General features: G+C 38.7%; 1 protein-coding gene across 11 annotated transcripts in view; it reads left to right on the top strand.

The window, feature by feature from the left end:
• Positions 1–20,633, top strand: part of TRAPPC9 (trafficking protein particle complex subunit 9) — an 825,958-nt gene that overhangs the window by 117,652 nt on the left and 687,673 nt on the right. For all 11 annotated transcript variants that reach the window (XM_039525295.1, XM_039525292.1, XM_039525294.1 and 8 more), the window contains 2 exons: positions 12,117–12,243; positions 17,201–17,333. In XM_039525295.1, coding sequence (XP_039381229.1) covers positions 12,117–12,243; positions 17,201–17,333 — 260 coding nt within the window. The remainder of the gene's footprint in view (positions 1–12,116; positions 12,244–17,200; positions 17,334–20,633) is intronic.

Raw genomic sequence — 20,633 nt, 5'->3', positions numbered from 1 at the left:
TGTGTCAGAATCATTTTTATCCCATAACAGGGATCTCTGGGAGCTAGGGTCAAGTCCCCAGCTTGGAACTTTCTCAGAATGCCATGTATATCACATAATTGTTGTGCCTTTTTTAAAATTTCTCAAACCCATATGACACTTCTTGGTGTCTGGCATCTCTAAGAGAAGCATGGAACTGTCAGATTTCTGCACTGTTCCTATGGGAATGTTGCAAATACATAATGCACGCTTCACCTTCAGGAACTACCGCAACAGTGGAGGTCATGAGTGTTTCTTTGAGGACAGTTTGCTGAGGGACATAGGAAAAAACAATTCTAGGTTGTTCATGGTGTACATGGAGCTGCTGCAGCTGGTGGAGGGCTGCTCCTCAGCCCGAGAAACAAGCACTGACTGGTGGGATCACAGGTTTGGGATGATGAGCTGTAGCTGCAGATCCTTTGCCTACAAAAGGCCACATTATTGGGTCTGACTACTGACTCTGATTAGACTCTGGCAGAGTCTCAAATGGGTCCTGGCTTGCGGTATGGCTGGAGTCCCCTGCCCTGCCGTCTTGCTCCTTCTTCTCACTTTCACAGTGGGGGTCTCTGCCAAGTATGGCATGCTGTTTATTGTAAAAGTGGTAGGTCTGCAGGGCAGCACCAGATCTGTGGTGGGCCTTGTGGTTCCCTGGTGAATTTCACTTTCACACAGCACTCCTGCTGATCCCTGTCCTACCCTTTACCCTGCATCCCCTGCACAATATTCTTGTAGTTGTCCATGTTTCTACAACTGGTCTATAGCTGTGCTTGCAGAGCGTCGTCTTTGCACAGGCTCAGGAGATCCAGTACTGCTTGTCTACTGCAGGTAGGAGTGCATCTAGTAGATGGAGCCAGTGTGTTTGGTTGGACAGTTGCACACAACTGGAGTTTGCTGCTAGGTGTGCTTGCCAAGGTGTGCAATTAAGAAAGGGGTATTTCAAAAACACGTGAGGTAGTAGTACAAAATTCTGACCAGAGCGGTCACTGTCTCAGGGAATGGGGCATTGTGGGACAGCTGCTAGAGGACTGTTAGGATCCCCATAGGTCATGCGGTGTCTACACTCCAACTGTGTTGACCTCAGTAGGTGAACTATGACACTATACTGTTCTTGGAGGTGGGTTTTTTTGTCACTGTAATGGTATGCTTGTCAGCTGGAGACAAATTTGCATGTAAACACACGCTCACACTGGTTCATCCTAACTTTATAGTGTAGCCCAGACCCCAAGTTAGTAATGACAGTTTATCTACTGTGATATCAAACATTCTCCAGGGGTTTTATCTGGCAGGAAGATATGAATGATTGATTATATATTACAATTGATAACATGGACATCCTCTAGTTAACTAAGAAACGCCTTCCTTTCAGCTTCAGTGCAGCAGAGATAGTCTCAATATATTTTTTTCTGTAAAACAAGATAATTTCTTGCAAGGTGTAAAACTTCAGTCTGGGTCTGAGAGACCCAAGGACCCCTTGATGCCAACTGGCAGAAAGCATGGGGGTGCATAAGGTTGTATAGGGACCCCCTCAATTTGGTATCTGTATAATAGTTCACCAAAGGGTGACGTGAAGTATCTGCCCAAAGCCAGTGCTCTACGTGTTGTCGTAATCATTATGAAATATATGTATGCATAATATTTAAGGAGTTTTATATCTATATGAAAAATGTATGCTCTTAAGGTCTTGGAGTTAAGGCAGGTCACAGGAGGTGACATACCTCAAAAAAGTTTTATAGGCAGACAGTAACTGTTACCTCTCTCCCTGGGTGGCCATTTGTGTCTTGCATGCCTCATGCTACACGCCTATTCGCATATTAAGCCAGCTGCAAAATGAGAGAGTGAAATCTGCAGGATGAAACAAACAGTAGCGGAGTGTCCTGTTTATGAATAAAAACAAAGGATTGCTTTGCTATATCTTGGAGTGCAGATAGAGGCACTGAATCCTTCGCCTATCGGAGGCAAACTGGCAGTGTGCATGTCTCATGGGAAAAAAGGATCACAGCCAGCCTGACACTAAAGCACTGCAAGGATTTTGGGAGTGCAATATCCTACTAGATATGAGAGCACCTTGTTAATTAAGCCTAGACTGTAGAATGCTTGTGTATGTAACCATGTGTTTCCAATATTTTTATATGCTACTACTTGCATCTCTATGCTCTGTTAAATAGACTTCTATTTGAGTTCACTATAAATAAATCTGAGGTGAAACTGGTAAGCTGGATGTACTGCTTCTTTGGAAGCAATGGATTGGTGAATACTGTGAATGTCCAGTGGATCAGGGGTTGGACACTTCAAGGAATTGTTTGGAGGGCTTGAGGGTTGGAGTGTAGTGTCACTTTACTTATAGAGACTTGTAGAGTCAGTGGTGCCTGTGAGGCTCAGAGGGGAGTGCCTGTGTCTGTGGCCAGTGGAGTTGGGAAGCTGACCCACATTTAATCACGGACAAGGCTTCTTCATGCTAAGCACAGCTGGTGGCAAAGTGCTTCATATCTCTGGGTACCCCTAGGAAGCGTCACAGAGTGGTTGAAGGTAGTCGAAGCTGCCGTGCTATTCAGAACAGTTCACTTGTTCAAAATTTCATGATCAGTATTGGCAGAGGAGCTCTTTGATTGCTTCACAGTATGGTATAGGATCATACACTATATTTTATACTTGTTGGCATATTAAACCAATTAAAAACCTATTTAAGTAATAAACATATATCCCTAGGAGATATTTATGTAAGTCTACGTAATCTGCATCAGTAGCTTCACATACAGATACATAAGTAGTTGATACCATGGACCAGATTCAGCAAATCCTGATCTCAGTATGAGTAATGTGGGTGGAAGACTTGCAGGAGTGGCATCTAATGCTGAACTCCCTTTCCCTTTCTGTTTTCTTAATAAGGTAACAAATTCATTTTTTTTCAACTTTAGTGTGTCTCGTGTGACTCATCATTTATCTCATGCTGTAGGTATGCATACATGCTACCTCAAAGTACTAAATTATACTAATTGACAAACAGAAGGTAAGGTCAATGCCCCTAAGCATTTATAATCTCTGAATTATCAGGATACATTACAGAGTTAGCGTTGAATCCTCATAAAGGGAGTAAAATAAAAACTAGATCTTAAAATAAGATAGAAGTTAATTAAATATTCTTGCAGAGCCCTTAGTGAGGTCAGAGGTGAAGGACTAGCAACTAGAAAGAAAATATGGCCAAATGTCTCATGATATGGAGATGGATACTGTTGAGCTGAAGTTAATGTGGTTACATTTTGCACCAAAAAGTGGCTTATGGAATGCCTGATATACAGTGTAAGGATAGAAACATAGGAATGTCCATGCTGGATTAGACCTGACAATGGCCTGTGCCAGATGCTTCAGAGGAAAGTGTAAGAACCTTGCAATTAGCAGAAGTAGATTAATTTCCTCCCTACATTAGGACTCGCCCTGATCTCTACTCGTTACTTTGGTTTAAGCCCTGAATCACAAGATTTAATATTCAGTACACAAAGTTTATTATAATTATAGCAACTTCAGATGTTCTTGGAATCCATGTCCAATCTCTTTTTGAATCTTAAGTTCTTGGTCTCAATGACTTTTTGTGCCAGTGAGTACCACACTTTAATTATATGTGTGAAAAATATTTCCTTTGGTCAATTTTGAATTTCCCATCTTTTAACTTCATTGAATGTCCCCTGAGTCTTACATTAGGAGACGGGGAACTTTTGTTCTCCTCCTTATCTGCCTTGTTTAGACTGTTCATTATTTTATCTACTTTTATAAAATCTCCTCTTATTCATCTCCTCTCTAAAGTAAAGAGTCTGTTGCACTGAATAGCTTTTCTCCTCATTCATTAAGAATGGTTAATGCTCCCCACTTATGGAATTCAGAGGTGGGCCAGGGTTGTTGCTTAAGGCTCCAGGTTTAAGCTCTGCCTTTCAGCTCAGGCCACCATGAAATTTTCTCTGCTTGGCTGTAGAACAAGTTGGTGGTACAGTTTTTCTCAACCAGTTTGTTTTGACTCCTTTATTTCCATGCAGTTGCAACTTAGTCTTCTTCCTTCTCCTTCTGTGGGTTGGATGAATATCAGCATGGTGGTTTCAACCATCTGGATCAGCTGCTGCAGCACCTCCCTGCTGGAGTAGTCTACCCCCAGTAAGTCATGGCAGAGCTGTCACACAAACACCTGGCTAAATCTAAGAGGTGTCCCCTACTGGAGGCATTACATTTACAGGCTTCCTTTTCCCAGCCAGCCATAACACTGACATGTTATGGGTCTCAGAGTTTGACTGGCAACTGGCACTTGGCCTCAAATATTTATGACTCAGGTGCAGAAAAGCCTGGTCAAGAGCTTCTGAACTTTTTGGGGAGAGAGTCTAAGGATGAGGAGGAATTTGTCTGGTTAGCTCTGAGGTTAGTCCTTCAACAGACCCGTTCTGGAGGAGAAGAATCCCCTGGAAAAAATCTGAAGTCCCCCTCAGATACTGAAGTGTGTGTCCTCGTCTCCAGGGGCAAAGAAGCAGGGCTCCTGCATAGCTCCCCTTCCTCCCACTGTGAATCAGGGGATTCTCATGATACTCTCAAGTAAGTCCTGCAAACCTCAGAGACTCCAGGTCCCCAAAAGTCAAGAGCAGCTGTCCCCTTCACAAGGTGGTGATTAAGAATTTGGTAATGAGCAAGTGGTTTGCAAATCAGGGATTAAACCCCTTCTCAAGGGAATATTTGCTAGGGTTTGTCTCCTACACAGAGGCTTCTGCAGTGCTCAGTATCATCTGTGCTACTTCTCCCCCACCCTGCAGCATATCTGGACATGCAGAGAAGCATGTCCCTTCTGTACAGACCTGCCTCAGGTGCAATTCCTATTAACTGCAGACTTTCTGGGTTTCAGCTCAAGGACCTTCCAGGGAAAGGGGTTCAGATTTGAGGCCACAGCAGTATGGGAATTGGGCCTTCTAATCATTTTTCCCCCCTGCTCTGCCAGAGAAAGGGAACACTCCAAAAGGTGGGAAATGGTCTCTCTCTCTCTCTCTCTCTCCATCTCTCCCATGCTTCACAGACTGGCTCCACTTTAAAGCCTTAAGAACACATCAGGCCATCTGTGACCAGAACAGGAGTACATGAGCAGCACCATCATGGGATTACAGATCATGAAAATGAGCCTAATTTACTGAGTAAAGCCCTGAGTGGTACTAGCTTGCTCCTACAGTACTTGGGTGCTAGCCAACAGAGGGGAGCAAGCAGGCAGTCTTTCAGTCTCCAGGGGTATCTAGCTAGCTACTGTCACAATCAGTGTGTATGTACCTGTACCCCATCTGATGCGTGGTCTCCATGCCAGGATGAAGAGTGTACTATCTCCCCCAATACAATAGCTAGAGGAGGAAGTACTACACGTGCATACCCCAGCATAACCCCGAGGAAGAAAAAAACAAACAAACAAACCCTGCAGGACTTTTCCAGGAGAGGATGTCAGTGACTTGCAAGGAAGTCATTAATATTAATAACGAGTTGTTAATCTTCCTTTTGAAGCATTATTAGGTTCTTGGTTTCCTGTTGATTCCTTTTTTTGAGGGCATCTCAAGAGCCAAATGGGGTCATCTGTTTAAACCAAATGTTAAACTGAAAGGTTTAATAGCTCCACCAATGAGAGGCATATCATACATTCATAAATGGGCTTCTTTTCAAAGACCCCATAAACCATAAGAAGGATGACACACGGCACTATAATTTCAAAGCCTGAGCTATAGCCATTCAGACCAGAGGTTTTTTTTATAGTTAGTAAGGAAGGCCTACTTTGTGGCAAATGAATGATTTGTCATCTAGAAGTATGATCCTTCTTTGGAGAGAGACATTTCAGGTTCTGTCTTGATATGATTGGTGAGGAATGGATTCTAGCTTAGTGGCTAGAAGCAAGCCATGTTATACTCGTGAATGGCCATTGTTCATCTTAGATATCTCATGCATCCAAACTTACCGCTGAGGTGCTATTGTGGGAAAATTGGAGACATTAGTAGCTGAGAGGCAGAGAGGCCTCAACCCTCATTATCAAAGCCAGCATAGCAATCTCTTTGCCACAAACACCAAGGATATCCAAGAAGAGGTGATTACCTAGGCAGAGGACAAAATCTGGAGCAGAAACTTCCAAGGAAACTTAGATAAATTTTAGGGCTGTCAAGCAATTAAAAAAATTAATCGTGTGATTAAACAATAATAGAGTACCATTTATTTAAATATTTTTGGATGTTTTCTACGTTTTCAAGTATATTGATTTCATTTACAACACTGGATATGAAGTGTACAGTGCTCACTTTATTTTTGATTACAAGTGTTTGCACTGTAAAAAGACAAAAGAAATAGTATTTTTCAATTCACCTAATACAAGTACTGTAATCATGAAAGTTGAACTTACAAATATAGAATTATGTACAAAAATACTACATTAAAAAATAAAACAATCTACAATTTTAGAGCTTGCAAGTCCACTCATTCCTACTTCTTGTTCAGCCAATCGCTCAGAAGAACAAGTTTGTTTACATTTGCAGGAGAGAATGCTGCCCGATTCATGTTTGTCACCTGAAAGTGAGAACAGGTGTTCTCATGGCACTGCTGTAACTGGCGTTGCAAGATATTTACATGCCAGATGCGCATGCTTCAACCACCATTCCAGGGAACATGTGTCCATGTTGATGACGGGTTGTGCTCGAAAACCATCCAAAGCAGTGCAGACCGACACATGTTCATTTTCATTATCTGAGTCAGATGCCACCAACAGAAAGTTGGTTTTCTTTTTTTGGTGGTTTGGGTTCTGTAGTTTCCACATCAGAGTGTTGCTCTTTTAAGACTTCTGAAAGCATGCTCCCTACCTCGTCCCTCTCAGATTTTGGAAGGCACTTCAGATTCTTAAAGCTTGGGTCGAATGCTGTATTTATCTTCAGAAATCTCACATTAGTACCTTCTTTGCGTTTTGTGACATCTGCAGTGAAAGTGCTCTTAAAATGAGCAACGTGCTGGGTCATCATCCGAGGCGGCTATAACATGAAATATATGGCAGAATGTGGGTAAAACAGAGCAGGGGACATACAATTCTCCCCCAAGGAGTTCAGTCATAAATTTAATTAATGCATCATTTTTTTTAGTGAGCATCATCAGCATGGAAACATGTCCTCTGGAATGGTGGCTGAAGCATGAAGGGGCATATGAATGTTTAGCATATCTGGCATGTAAATACCTTGCAGTGCTGGCTACAAAAGTGCCATGCAAATGCCTGTTCTCACTTTCTGGTGACATTGTAAGTAAGAAGAGGGCAGCATTATCTCCTGTAAATGTAAATAAACTTGTTTGTCTTAGCAATTGGCTGAACAAGAAGTTGGACTGAGTGAACTTGTAGCCTGTGAAGTTTTACATTGTTTTGTTTTTGAGTGCAGTTACGTAACCAAAAAAAACTTCTTTTGTAAGTTGCACTTTCAGGACAAAAAGATTTCACTACAGTACTTGTATGAGGTGAATTGAAAACTACTATTTCTTCTGTTTATTATTTTTACAGTGCAAATATTTGTAATAAAAATATACACTTTGATTTCAGTTACAGCACAGAATACAAGATATATATGAAAATGTAGAAACATTGAAAATATTTCAAATGATAGTCTCTTGTTTAACAGTGTGATTAAAACTGCGATTAATCGTGATTAATTTTTTTGAGTTACTCACGTGAGTTATCCGGGATTGATCAACAGCCCTAATACATTTTACTCGAACAAAATCCTGAGCATGACATGGACAAAGAGTATTTGCATATGAGAGCTCACAATTCCTGTACAAGACTTTTCCTTCTGATCAGCCTTTTGTAACCAGTGTCTTAAGTGGCTGGTAATAGTCACAGAAAGTCGCGGGTCACATCTTATTCACCTGTGCTCATCCATAGATAACATGTCAATCAGTACCATGTCCGGAGAAACAGACCCACTCATAACTGGACAGCTGCTGGAAAGGATTCATAGCCACCAGTTCTTCAAATGAAGAGCCTTTGATCCCAATGCAGATAATTGCTCACCCAGAGGTCAAAACAGATATGGCTATGGCTATATTTTTACAATAATGGTTAATATTTGCAAAGATCTAAAACTTTATTGCGTCAATCATTTCTTGAGGTGTCATCAGTAGTCACTTATCCCCAATGTCTGGGATTGCTGGTGCCATGCATCAACTTCATCTCCTGAATGGGTTTCTCAAAATACACCTGCTGAAATTCCTTCGGAGGACATAGAATTGTGCGTTTGATGCAATGTAAAATTAGGTATCATTCTCAGATCACATCCGAATGCCTCTTTTTGGGCAGGTAAGTACAAACAACATGCTGAAAACCAACCCAATTTTCACTGTAGATCCTTGCATATTCAAGTGCCAAATGTAATGTCAATGACAAATTAGAGAAATCTCTGGATTGCTTTCTAATTGCAAGTTTTGGAATTAGTTCCCATAATAATACAAGAACCACACTGCTTTTGTCATGAGGAAAAGATGATTCTTATATCCACTAGCCCTTTCTGTCCAAGTTAAGTTCCTCTTTCTACAATCTGTAGGAAATAGTTCTACCATGGTTTTGTTCGAAGCTTTTTGTGGCATAAATGGGCATTTCTAGAGCTCCAAAGAAAGATTCCAACAATGACAAGACCTTAAGCCCTCAAAGTTGTTATAGGCAAGAAATGAAAATCCTGCACTAATTGGCGTGATAGTAATATCTGGGAAACTGCAATGGGATACTTTGTTAGGAAGATGTTACTGGGTGGTATGTTCCCTGTTACTGTTTATTTTATAAAGCTCTTGCTTTATGTGGGGGAACTTCCATTCCTGCCTATGTTTCTACTATAATAAACTCTGCTCATCCCTCCCTCTCCCACATGTACTCGATTCACTGCTCATTCCCATTTGTACTGAATAAGAAGAGAAGCTGTGCAACAGAATGAGAAACTTCTTACCTGATAATGTTCCTTCCGTTAGCAGCTTCTCAGAATTCAACCCAACCTGGTAGTCTGTTAAATGACCAGAATATAAATTGAATTTTTTCTCTAAAGGGAGACTGAGACATATATTGTCTTAGGTTAATTTAATACATCACATCAAGTACTCTTAATGCGTAATAATTGGTTGCTGGAGTGTTTCTACAGCCGTGGAACAACTCTTCTGGTGGCTTGAACTGGAGGGCAGAGCTTAGCCCTGTAGCCTCCAGCAACATTGGACTACCTCCAAATTCCATGGGTCAGCTCTCTCACTTTAAAATGAAATCACCAAAAAACTTGGTAGAAAGTTATAAATTCATGGAAAGAGTTAGATAACTAAATGAAACAGCTCCTGTGCTTGTAATAGAGATAATTACAGTATAAGTATGCAATAGAAGTAACTCTAGGAGAGTTTTTTTGTATGTTGCTACCTCTAAGACTTCTGTTGCCCCCTCTGGAGGAGAGCAGAAAGGAAAAAAAAGTCAGCTTTAAAACAGCCCTCTCCTCATAGACTTTAAGGTTAGAAGGGACCATTATGATCATCTAGTCTGACCTCCCTCATTCCAGTTCCTTCTAAAAACCCATATTTTCTATTTCCTGGGAATGAGTTGATTTTATACAAGGACTGTTTTTTTTTGGTAAGAGTTTTCTTTAATGGAGTCATCAATAATGGGCACATCATAAACTGAATAACAGTGATCTTATTACTGGAACCTTTGTGCTTCCATGTTGCATTACATCTAAAATTAGATTTGTATCAGTTTAGGACCGGGATTATATATTTTGTCCTTTTAAAAAAAATATCTAATACACTCTGTTACTTACACATAGTAGCTGAGAATGAAGTGAGGAAGAGCCTACAGTGAGATAAAAATATAAAACATTACTTTTAAGTACTTACATACATAAATATACCCAATAGAATAGTAAATCTAATGTTTGCAGCTAGAAATTGTATTGAAAAGTGAGAATTGTAAAATGTGGGTATTCTGACCTGGGCAATGGAAAATGTGACACCTTCAGGAGCTAGTGTGGCATAAGATATTCTTCTTGCCTGTAACTTTAGTTTGTGTAATATATCTGAGTTGAAACCTGCATATCAAATTAGAAGAAAAAGTGATAAGCTGTAACTCTCATGCAGTATTGTCTATCTTAAGTACTTGTATGACCCCCCTCACTGTAGTATCTGAGTGCCTCATAATCTTTAATGTATTTATTCTTGGAATTCTTGCTAAACCCCGATAGGGAGGCAAGTACTATTATCCCCATTTTACAGATGGGGAACAGAGGCACAGAGAAGCTGAATGATTTGCTCAAGTTCACAGGAAGTTTGTTGGCAGAGCACAGCACTGCTTATGAGCCACTAACTTCAAGTCAAGTCCCCAGCTAGGATTCAATACAATGGTGTAGAGGTTTTCCTTCAGAGGATAACTTTAACAGGAGTAAGACTATCCCTGATGAAAGTACATGACATTCCCTCTGCACATAGCCTACAAAGAAGTGATTCCTAAATTGAGAAATTTAAAATATTTTAATCCTGATGATTTCAGACCCTCATCAGAAGAGAGGAGTAGAGGACCTAAAATACTGGAGGATTGAGAAATAAACCAGATTATATGGTAAAGAGCTGCCTGTTCAGAAACCTTAGAGGATGGACAGAAGTGTTTCCATGAGTTATGATGACTAGTTTTAAGTTTTCCTGTTTTATTTCTTGACGTTGTAACAAAAGTTCTCTGTAAGTGGATCTTCAGGGGGACCATAGCTCTGAAGAATGGGACTCAACGTGGACAGGAAAACTTGCTATACCTGGTTTCAGTCACCATTAGCAGGTGGCATAAGCCAGGTGACACTGTTTTCTACTTCTGAGTGCTCTGTGTTTTAGGAACTGGAGGAGAGTTTTGGAAGTGCTTGTATTTCTTTCTTTCTTTTTTTTTTTTTTGGTAACTGACACTGAGTGTTGAAGATAATCTATTCAAAAAAGACTCATTATAGTCAATGCAATGAATTTGTGAGAGCCGAGGTAAAGCAAATGCAAGTATTCTGTTGTACAGATAATGCAGCTGTGCCCCAGACTTCACGTTCAAGCTGTTCAGACTTTGAGAATAGTGGAACAAGGAATTTTCAAAACACAAAGTTTATAGAAAAAGAGCAGTGGAGGTTGATGTGAATGTATTGAAAGTTTGACAAGATTGGTATTTACATTAATTCCTGTTCCCTGTCTAACTTTTTATATTAAATTCAGTTTCTTACCTCTCTACTGGCCCCGTGGAACTGATTTCAATGCTACCGAGGTTTAGTTTAATTTTATTTATTGTATAATTAATGATGTTAGGATGCCTAGTGCCTTGAACAGGCATCGTTGTTATTTTAAATGTAAATAAATAAAATAGTTTAGTCATTTATAGATGTACCTATATTCCACAAAAATGGAAGCTATCACTTCTAAGATGTTAAAATATTTACATAAAAACATTAGATCCTTAAACTGAGATATTAAAAAGAAAAATAATTTGATTAGGGAAAGTAATGCCACGTTATTGAAAACTATCTAACTACACACTTTAAATTTTCTTCCTTCTTTTGGAGTCATTACACATTGTGCCCCATCTATGTGCTTCTGGAAGCTGAAGGTTTGCTTAGCATACACTGAATGTCTGTGTTCTTTTAACCCCCTGTGCATACATTTTCTCTGCCCAGTAATTTAATTGAGGTTAGACATTGGCTGCTGTTGACAGCTTGATTTGTCTGTTCATATTGAAGTATAGATTTAATAGTAAGGTCACAGTTCCAATTCAGTCTAAGTGTAAAACATTGCAAACTACATTATAGAGCCATTTTATTCATTACACCCTGGCATGTATTTTACTTTTAATCCATAAAGTATACCAAATCAGAAAGTAATGGGTACCTATAACAGTACTAAAAATAAAAATGTGCATATCTTGACGTGATTCTAGATGAAATACTCAGCTCACTGATTACTAAAAAGTATTACAATTATTTGCAATTTTAAAATGTCTTCAGCAATCCAAGGAATTTAGAATAGTAATTTTTAAAGATTAAAATAATGTAGTACTTTTAATATAAACTGAAGAAATTTGTGACTTTTTTCCCAAGGGTCTCCTGACAGCCGGAGTAGAATTTGAATCTCTCCCTGCAGCTTTTTCTCTACCTGCTGAATCTGGCCTCTACCCAGTGACCCTTGTTGGTGTTCCTCAGACTACTGGGCAGATCACTATCAATGGTAAGGATTATATCTTTTACTGTTTTTCATCAGGAAAATAGGCACAAGTATCTTAAGGCATTGTGGATTTTTTTGATGTAGTAAAGTTAATATTTATTTTATATTTCCACAAAGTCAGTATTTAAAAAACTTACAAAATAATCATTCATCAAGAAGGTAGTTCTATATAGAATGAGAAAATAACCCATGCTTTTCAGAAATACATCCTTTTTGTTTAGATGTGTGTGTGCATTGCTGTTACTAAGTTAAAATGCTATGGGGGAAAGCTACATAACTGAATAGTCTAATGTATTAGTCTAATGTATTAGCAAACTAAGTCAAATTGCTATTGAAAAAATACTTTTAAAATGCTTCATGAGTATGCACAACAAGTCTTGCAGTTGACATTATTAATGAACGAGACAAGTTGGGTAAGGTAACAGTTTTTATTGGACCACCTTCTGTTGATGAGAGAGGCAAGCTTTTGAACCATACAGAACTCTTCTTCTGGTCTGGGAAAGGTACTCCAAGACCACAAGAAGAGCTCTGTGTGGCTCGGAAAGCTTGTCTTTCTCATCAACAGAAAATGGTCCAATAAAAAGTGTTACCTCGCCCACCTTGTCTCTCTAATATTCTTGAACCGACATGGCTACAACTGCACTGCGTATTGTTAATGAAACACATTCATGTAAAATAACAAAAAAGATTTTGCAAGTTGCTTATATATGAAAGATTTAGGTAGTAATGTACACAGTCTATTGTAATGCAGAGTTCGTTCAATTAACCCAAATAGGGTTGTGTCAATAGTGATAAATGGGAATCAAATAAAAAAAATACATGTCCCTAAGTTAGGTGGGGTAAAGACTGACATTCCAATGCTGAGTTCTAGAAAAAACATGCTTCTTGCAAAGTGAGAGAGATTTGACAAGAATGAACCAATACCGATAGAGATTGTTCAGGACATTTAGAAATTCCTCGACAGAAATCTTTAGATTTTATACTGTCATGGAAGAACAACCATACTAGTAAATAACCAAATTAAAGAATCACGAAAGCTCATGCTTAAATAAATTTGTTAGTCTTTAAGGTGCCACAAGTACTCCTGTTTTTTTTGCAGATACAGACTAACACGGCTGCTACTCTGAAACCAAATTAAAGAAAAAGTACTTACACCGAAGAGGCTTTATCTTTTCACTTTGATTCCCTTTTCAATATACAGTATAATTTCAGTTATCCAAATTCACTTTATCTGAAAAATCCTGGTTATCTGAATCCACAGGATGACCCTCATTAGCCTTGTTAGTTAATAGCACTTCCATTTTTCCAAATGCTCAATTATCTGAAACTTTTGGATGTCTCCCAGACCACTGGGCTGTACTTTTCTCTCCCTTTATTTTCTTTATTATTTTCTTGTCCTCATTCTTTCTGTGCAAGATACTTCATTTTTAAACAGGTGGAACTGGTACACTAGGGATAATCCTAGTGTGCAGTTCCGCCCAGACGGAACTAGGCAGGGAGCTGCTGCCCAGCCCCCACTGTCCCCAAGGGCAAGAAATATCAAGTGCCTTAAGTATCAAAAGCCCTTACATGTATCCCTCAAACAGTGTCTCCCTGTACTGAGCAAATGTTCTCCTTGCGCCAATTCCCAGGCATTGGTGCTTTGGGTCAGGAGACCTTGGTGTCTGTGCATGCACCTTGGTCTCCCACGGAATTGTATAATTGAATTAAAATTTTTCCAAAAATAAAAGACCCTGTTAAATTTCAAGAAGTTCTGGTCTCCCATGTTTAAGAAGGATGAATTCAAACTGGAACAGGTTCAGAGACGGGCTACTAGGATGATCCGAGGAATGGAAAACCTGTCTTATGAAAGGAGACTCAAATAGCTTGGCTTGTTTAGCCTAACCAAAAGAAGGTTGAGGGGGGGTTATGATTGCTCTTTATAAATATATCAGAGGGATTAATATCAGGGAGGGAGAGGAATTATTTAAGCTTAGTACCAATGTGGACACAAGAACAAATGGATATAAACTGGTCACTAGGAAGTTTAGACTTGAAATTAGACAAAGGTTTCTAACCATTAAAGGAGTGAAGTTCTGGAACAGCCTTCCAAGGGGAGTAGTGGGGGCAAAAGACATATCTGGCTTTAAGACTAAGCTTGATAAGTTTATGGAGGGGATGGTATGATGGGATAGCCTAATTTTGGCACTTAATTTAGCAATTGATCTTTGATTATCAGCAGATAAGTATGCCCAGTGGTCTGTGATGGGATGGGATCTGAGTTACTATAGAGAATTCTTTCCTGGGTGCTGGCTGGTGAGTTTTGCCCACATGCTCAGGGTTTAACTGATCGCCATATTTGGGGTCGGGAAGGAATTTTCCTCCAGGACAGATTGGCAGAGGCCCTGGAGGTTTTTCGCCTTCCTCTGCAGCATGGGGCAGGGTGACTTGCTGGAGGATTCTCTGCAGCTTGAGGTCTTCAAACCACAATTTGAGGACTTCAATAGCTCAGACATAGGTTAGGGGTTTGTTATAGAAGTGGATGGGTGAGATTCTGTGGCCTGCATTGTGCAGGAGGTCAGACTAGATGATCATAATGGTCCCTTCTGACCTTAAAGTCTATGAGTCTATGAGAAAACTGAACTGTTCAAAAGTGTTTCTGCCAAACTGTGGGATAAACCACTTGGTTATTTTATTACCAGAATATAGAAAATTAATTGCCATTATGTGACCTATAGCTGTTCTTGGTCCTCTTTTATATACAGTATTCACACCAGAATATTTAATGAGGCAGTGGTAATCCCATGTGGCCAAGATAAATTAACATAGTTGCAGGATAAGAAAACAAAACTACAAGAATTTTTGCAGAATAGGTTTGGCAGTGTTCCCTAAAAATAAACAGAAGTAGACAAAAACTGTCTCTTCACAAAAATTACTTTCCAGTAAAGGAAAACAGTAGTGAATTGTCCTTATGTTCTCATTTATCATTCATACCTTTCTCGACACCTTTTTGTTTAACACTAGAGTTTTCTTGCAAGTTTAGGTTGTATAGATTGATTCCTCACTAAATAGTATTGAGGTGACTTCCAATAAAATTGAAATGAAACTTGTTTCTTTAGCAACTGCAGATTTTCAGTAAAGCATAATTAAATATCAGTTAAAGGCATGAACATGAGGGGTTATCTTTTTCACTTTTTTCATTGGGTGGGCTAATGGATTTTTTTCTTTTACTGTTGGATACTATTGAGAACTGATCCTGCATTTCTTGTACACCCAAAACACCCACAGGTACTAACCCTGATTGTGCACCCAAAACTTCAGTTATGTGACAATGGTGTTAAAAATGCTGGTTTGTCTACACCTGTACTCCTAGCATTGCTAGAATACAAGGTCCCAGAATATCAGTTCATGACTATATATTTTTTAAAACGCATGAAAATCGTGGACTCTTACATTCATAAGACAAAAGTACAGGGGTAAATGCATAACATTTGTCTGTACAATATGATACATTGTACTTGTATAGAGCCTTTCTTAGAAGGATTTGAAAATGCTTTTCAAAGTTTCTCTGTTGCCACCTTTGTAAGATATTTTCATAGGAGAGGTTGTGATTTGCAAGTGAATTTCCTTACAGAATCTGGTCACTAGCAGGGTGTACAAAAATCAATGATAAAATAAATAAAAAATTAAATTAAAGCATTTTTTAAGTTTTAAAAGCAAACCTATTTAAAATTAAATTTGAAATTATGATAACCTAATTTAAGGCTTAATCCTATTAAAATATATTAAAATCATTTAAAGTAAATGAAAATATACTGTATATCTCTGCTGCTGAAATTTAAAAGAAAGTCAAATCACTGAACTGATAGAGGTCACTGGATAACGACCTGGAACCAGAGTTGTCTGAAGTACTTTTGATGGCAATAGCTTCTTCTGCAGGCACAGAGAGATTGTTCTTCATTTCAGTTTGTTCAACTAGTTCAGTTCAATGACTAGTTACTTGAAAGTTAAGAAACCAATTGAGAGTTGAGAAAGCAGGGATGTTAATTTTCCTGTTTCAATCTATAAATAAAACCTAGATGTGAGAAGATGAGATCTACTAGTTCTAAAATCTTGAAGGACACGGTGTGACCAGAAAGAATCTGTTCAATTTACAACTTTGAAAAAATCAGTTAAGTTTAAATGCAAAACATGTTTTGATATACGCTATTATCTTATGTACCTAGTACATTTTCAGGTAGATTAATTTAAAAAAATTAAAATGCTGTTTTTGTGCATTTTTAATAGAATTCTAATTTTCATCCAAATAGAGCTTGACATGAGTCACATCTAAAAAAATTAATCCTTTAGTAAATAAGGAATGAAACATTCACCATTTTCTAACATTAAAAAAAAAGAAAAAAAGGAATCTGTATAAATGATAGAATCATAGGACTGGAAGGGACCTCAAAGGATCATCAAGTTCAGTCCCCTGCACTCATGGCAGGACTAAGTATTATCTAGACCATCCCTGACAGGTGTTTGTCAACCTCCTCTTAAAAATCTCCAATGATGGAGATTCCACAACCTCCCTAGGCAATTTATTCCGGTGCTTAACCATGCAGACAGTTAAGAAAATGTTCCTAAATGTATGTTAATCTAAATTATTGCGTGAATAATATATTTAGATCCTAGCTAAAAAAGTGCCAAGTTTTAGTATAATGGTTGTATTTAGCTGTAAATTAACATGTTCTAATGATAACCAACCAATAAGAATCAACCTTTGTTTAGGAAAATAATTAAAGCACAAATACAAAACAAGATTGAAATTAGTGATTTTAAATCAAGGTTTCCTGCTGGCTGATTTCAATCATCATTAAAATTGGTCCCTTACATCACTTGGATTTAAATCAATCCACCCTGGTCACTAAACTTTTGTAGTTAATCCGATCATGAAGCAAATAGTTTCAGGACAAATTGGCTCTCTTCTACCTTGAAATAGGTTATCATACTTCAGTCTTTGGAGTCTTCAGTGATTGTCTTCTGGATAACCTGCCAGGATTAAAGACAAATGGCTGTGCAGTAGAAGTCATTCCAGCTTTGCCAAGGCTGCAGATCAGTACCTCTCTACCAAGGTAAGAAATTGAATTAGGTACAGATTTCATTTTTGGTAAACTAGAAAATGTTGTATTGGTTAGAATACTGTTTCTGGCTATACAGATTCACTTTTTATAACATGGGTATGTAATCACTGTATTTGTAATAAAATATAGTCTAATTTAGTGAAGTAAGACGTACATTAAAATCAAAGTGGCTTGAAATTGGGTTTGTGCCCTTATTTGCTCTTTGTGTAATAGGGATAGCTCAATGGTTTGAGCATTGGCCTGCTAAACCCAGGGTTGTAAATTCAATCCTTGTGGGGGCAATTTGGGGCAAAAATCTGTCTGGGGATTGGTCCTGTTTTGAGCAGGGGGTTGGACTAGATGACCTCCTGAGTTCCCTTCCAACTCTGATATTCTATGATACTATGATAAAACTGAAAAAAATAAATTGTCTGAAAATTTTTCACTTTTTTTTCTAAACCCTAGAAATATTAGGAATGTCAAGTCTGGTCTTCCTTGATTTTATTGGTTGACATAGTGTGGTCTCAGAGTATATTCTGAGAGATCTCATATTTGAATTAAAGAGGAGTGATGTTGAGTCTTTAACAAATGTCTACTAAGTTTTCATTGGCACTGGTGTTAAATAGGTAACTGTATACAACATTTTGAGTTTGGACCAAGTTGTTTCTATAATACCTTTCTGTTTCATTAACTTCAGAGAAGGAGTATCATTTCATTCTGACTATTTAGTCAAGCAAATCTTCAGTATTAAATTGTATATATTGTTTTTTTCACCAAGCTGTACGTTGGGCTCACTGTGAGCACTCATTAAAATGTTACGTTAAATGTTGCTTCTAATTAATGATTTTATTGTAAATGGTTTTATTTTGTGTCTGTGTCCAGCAAAATTTATGAATTTAATCTCCCAGGCTCATTTTAAGGTGTTATGAAGGTTTCCTTTGAGGATGAGGACTGAGGTCAGGTTTGGAAAGATGATTTTGTGAAAATTGTTCGCTCATAGGTGATTTTGTATTTAATCATTTTTCTGTATCAGTTTATTTGAGAGCGTAGTGATTGTCTGGTTTCATCCACGTAGATGTGCCATTTAGTGCACTGGATGAGGTACATCACATGTGATAGGCATGTGTAGGATCTTGAAACGTTTGTTGTGAGTGGGTATTGATCATCATAGCAGTGGAAGAGATATGTCTTCAGGTTTTGTATCTGTTGTTCAGGCAGGGTCTGGTGCCACTTTGAGTTGGTCTGTCCTGGTCTGTGGGGAATTAGTTTCTGATGATGAGCTTGGAGAGGTTGGGAGTTGTTTGAACCCCAGAAGAGGGGGTTCAGGAAAGATTTCTTTCGGGAAGTGGTCCCATCAAGTATGGGTTGTAATTGTTTAATGATACCCTGGATCATTAGACAATTTAATGCTAGACACTAAAAATCATTGTCTTAAAAAGATTCTGGGTGTATGGCCTGTTACTATAATCTGTAACCCACAAAGCCTCCCCCCCCTTTTTTTTCTTTCTATGACTGTAGGATTGTTAACAGGCCACATCACCTTGAATGGTCCCTTAGAATGTGTGTTAACTACTTATGCTAAACAATCTGTTCAACCTTGTATTTATCTGTGACACTGTGAGTACCTTTCCCAGATCTGAAGAAGAGCTCCATGTTTCTCTTTTTTACCAAAAGAAGACAGTCCTATAAAATATATTACCTCACCTGTCTTGTCTCTGAAACATACATAGGCTACTTGAGCGTCAAATATAGATACGTATTCTGAAATACCTCAAAAACCTCTGTGAATCATGTTTTTCTGTGAAGGCAACCTTTACATAATGATTTAACAAACAAGGATGTTAAAAGTGTATGTGAATTTTAAATTGCAGAACTCAGATTTACCACCAAATTTACCAACTCCTCAATTCCTTTTGCCCTCACACCCTTGTTCTCCTCTGTCTCCTTTCCATCAATATGAAAAAATTTCAGTTTCCTCAAAAAACCTTAACACTATCTCTCTTGTCCTGAAGTCCTTCTCCCATCAAATTTAAAGCTCCTTAAATAGTCAATTTACATTCGCTGTTTGAACTCCTCTCATCAAATTCCCTCCAGGATCCACTCCAATCTGTCTTGTGCTATCTACACTCCTCTGAAGTTGCATTTACCAAGTTCTCCAGTGACATCTTCCTAGTTCATTTGAAAGTATTTACCCTATCCTCCTTGATCCTTGCACTACCTCAGTACCATACAACATCTGTTAATTTCAATAATTGCTGTTGCAGAAATTCTTGGAGAATCATTTGGAGAAATCTTATCTCTGAAAATTCATATTCAGACAAAGATATTTTTCCTAGAGTATATTAAAATCTTGGTGAATAAATCATCCATTTTATTTTCCATGCACCATGTGAAACACACAAACCATTATTTCAGAAATCTTCAGTCATTTAACTTGTTAGTAATAGTGACTTAAGCAAACAGCTGCTTTCTGAGTGAACTCATGGTGACTGCATGGTCAGTCAGTCACTCCTGCTCTCCTCTTCTTCTTCAAGTGCTTGTTCATGTCTGTTCCATGCTAGGTGTGTGTGCATCGCATGCACTGTTGTTGGAGATTTTTCCCTTAGTGGTATCTGTTGGGCTGGCTGTGGCGTCCTCTGGAGCCGTGTGCATGGACGGGTATAAGAGGCCCCCGCACCCTCTCAGTTCCTTCTGCCCACCCATGATGGTTGCTGGAACAACCCTTTCATGAACATAAGAAAGGCCATAAACTGGGTCAGACCAAAGGCCCATCTAACCCAGTAACCTGTCTTCTGACAGTGGCCAATGCCAAGTGCTTCAGAGGGAATGAACAGAACAGTTAAATGTCAGGTGATCTATCCTGTCACCCATTCCTAGCTTCTGGCAGACAGAGGCTAGGCACATCATCCCGGCCCATCCTGGCTAAAAGCCATGGATGGATCTATCCTCCATGAATTTATCTAGATCTTTTTTGAACCCTGTTATCGTTTTGATTTAGCAAGGCTCTTCCCAGTGGTTTCAGACTCTTTCTCTGTTCATGGTGTGAATAGTTTAGTGTATATAGTTTTTTGCAAGTTGTGATAGTATATATGGTTAGTGTATATAATTTTTATCGTCGAAGGACTTTTTGTCTCAGGGGTCAAACATGCCCTGGTCCCCGGGCTTTAAGTCTTGTGCCTCTTGTGGCAAACCTATGCCTGTGAGTGACCCACACTCGAGTTGCTTAAAATCCTTGGGGGAAACTCACATGAAGGACAAGTGCAAAATCTGTTGAGACTTCAGATCCCACACTAGGTAGTACAGGGGAATCAG

Source organism: Mauremys reevesii, linkage group 2, assembly GCF_016161935.1.
Source record: "Mauremys reevesii isolate NIE-2019 linkage group 2, ASM1616193v1, whole genome shotgun sequence".
In the NCBI taxonomy this organism is placed as follows: Eukaryota; Metazoa; Chordata; order Testudines; family Geoemydidae; genus Mauremys; species Mauremys reevesii.
The sequence above is the reverse complement of the archived record's forward strand: the minus strand, read 5'-3'. Positions and strand labels throughout refer to the sequence as shown.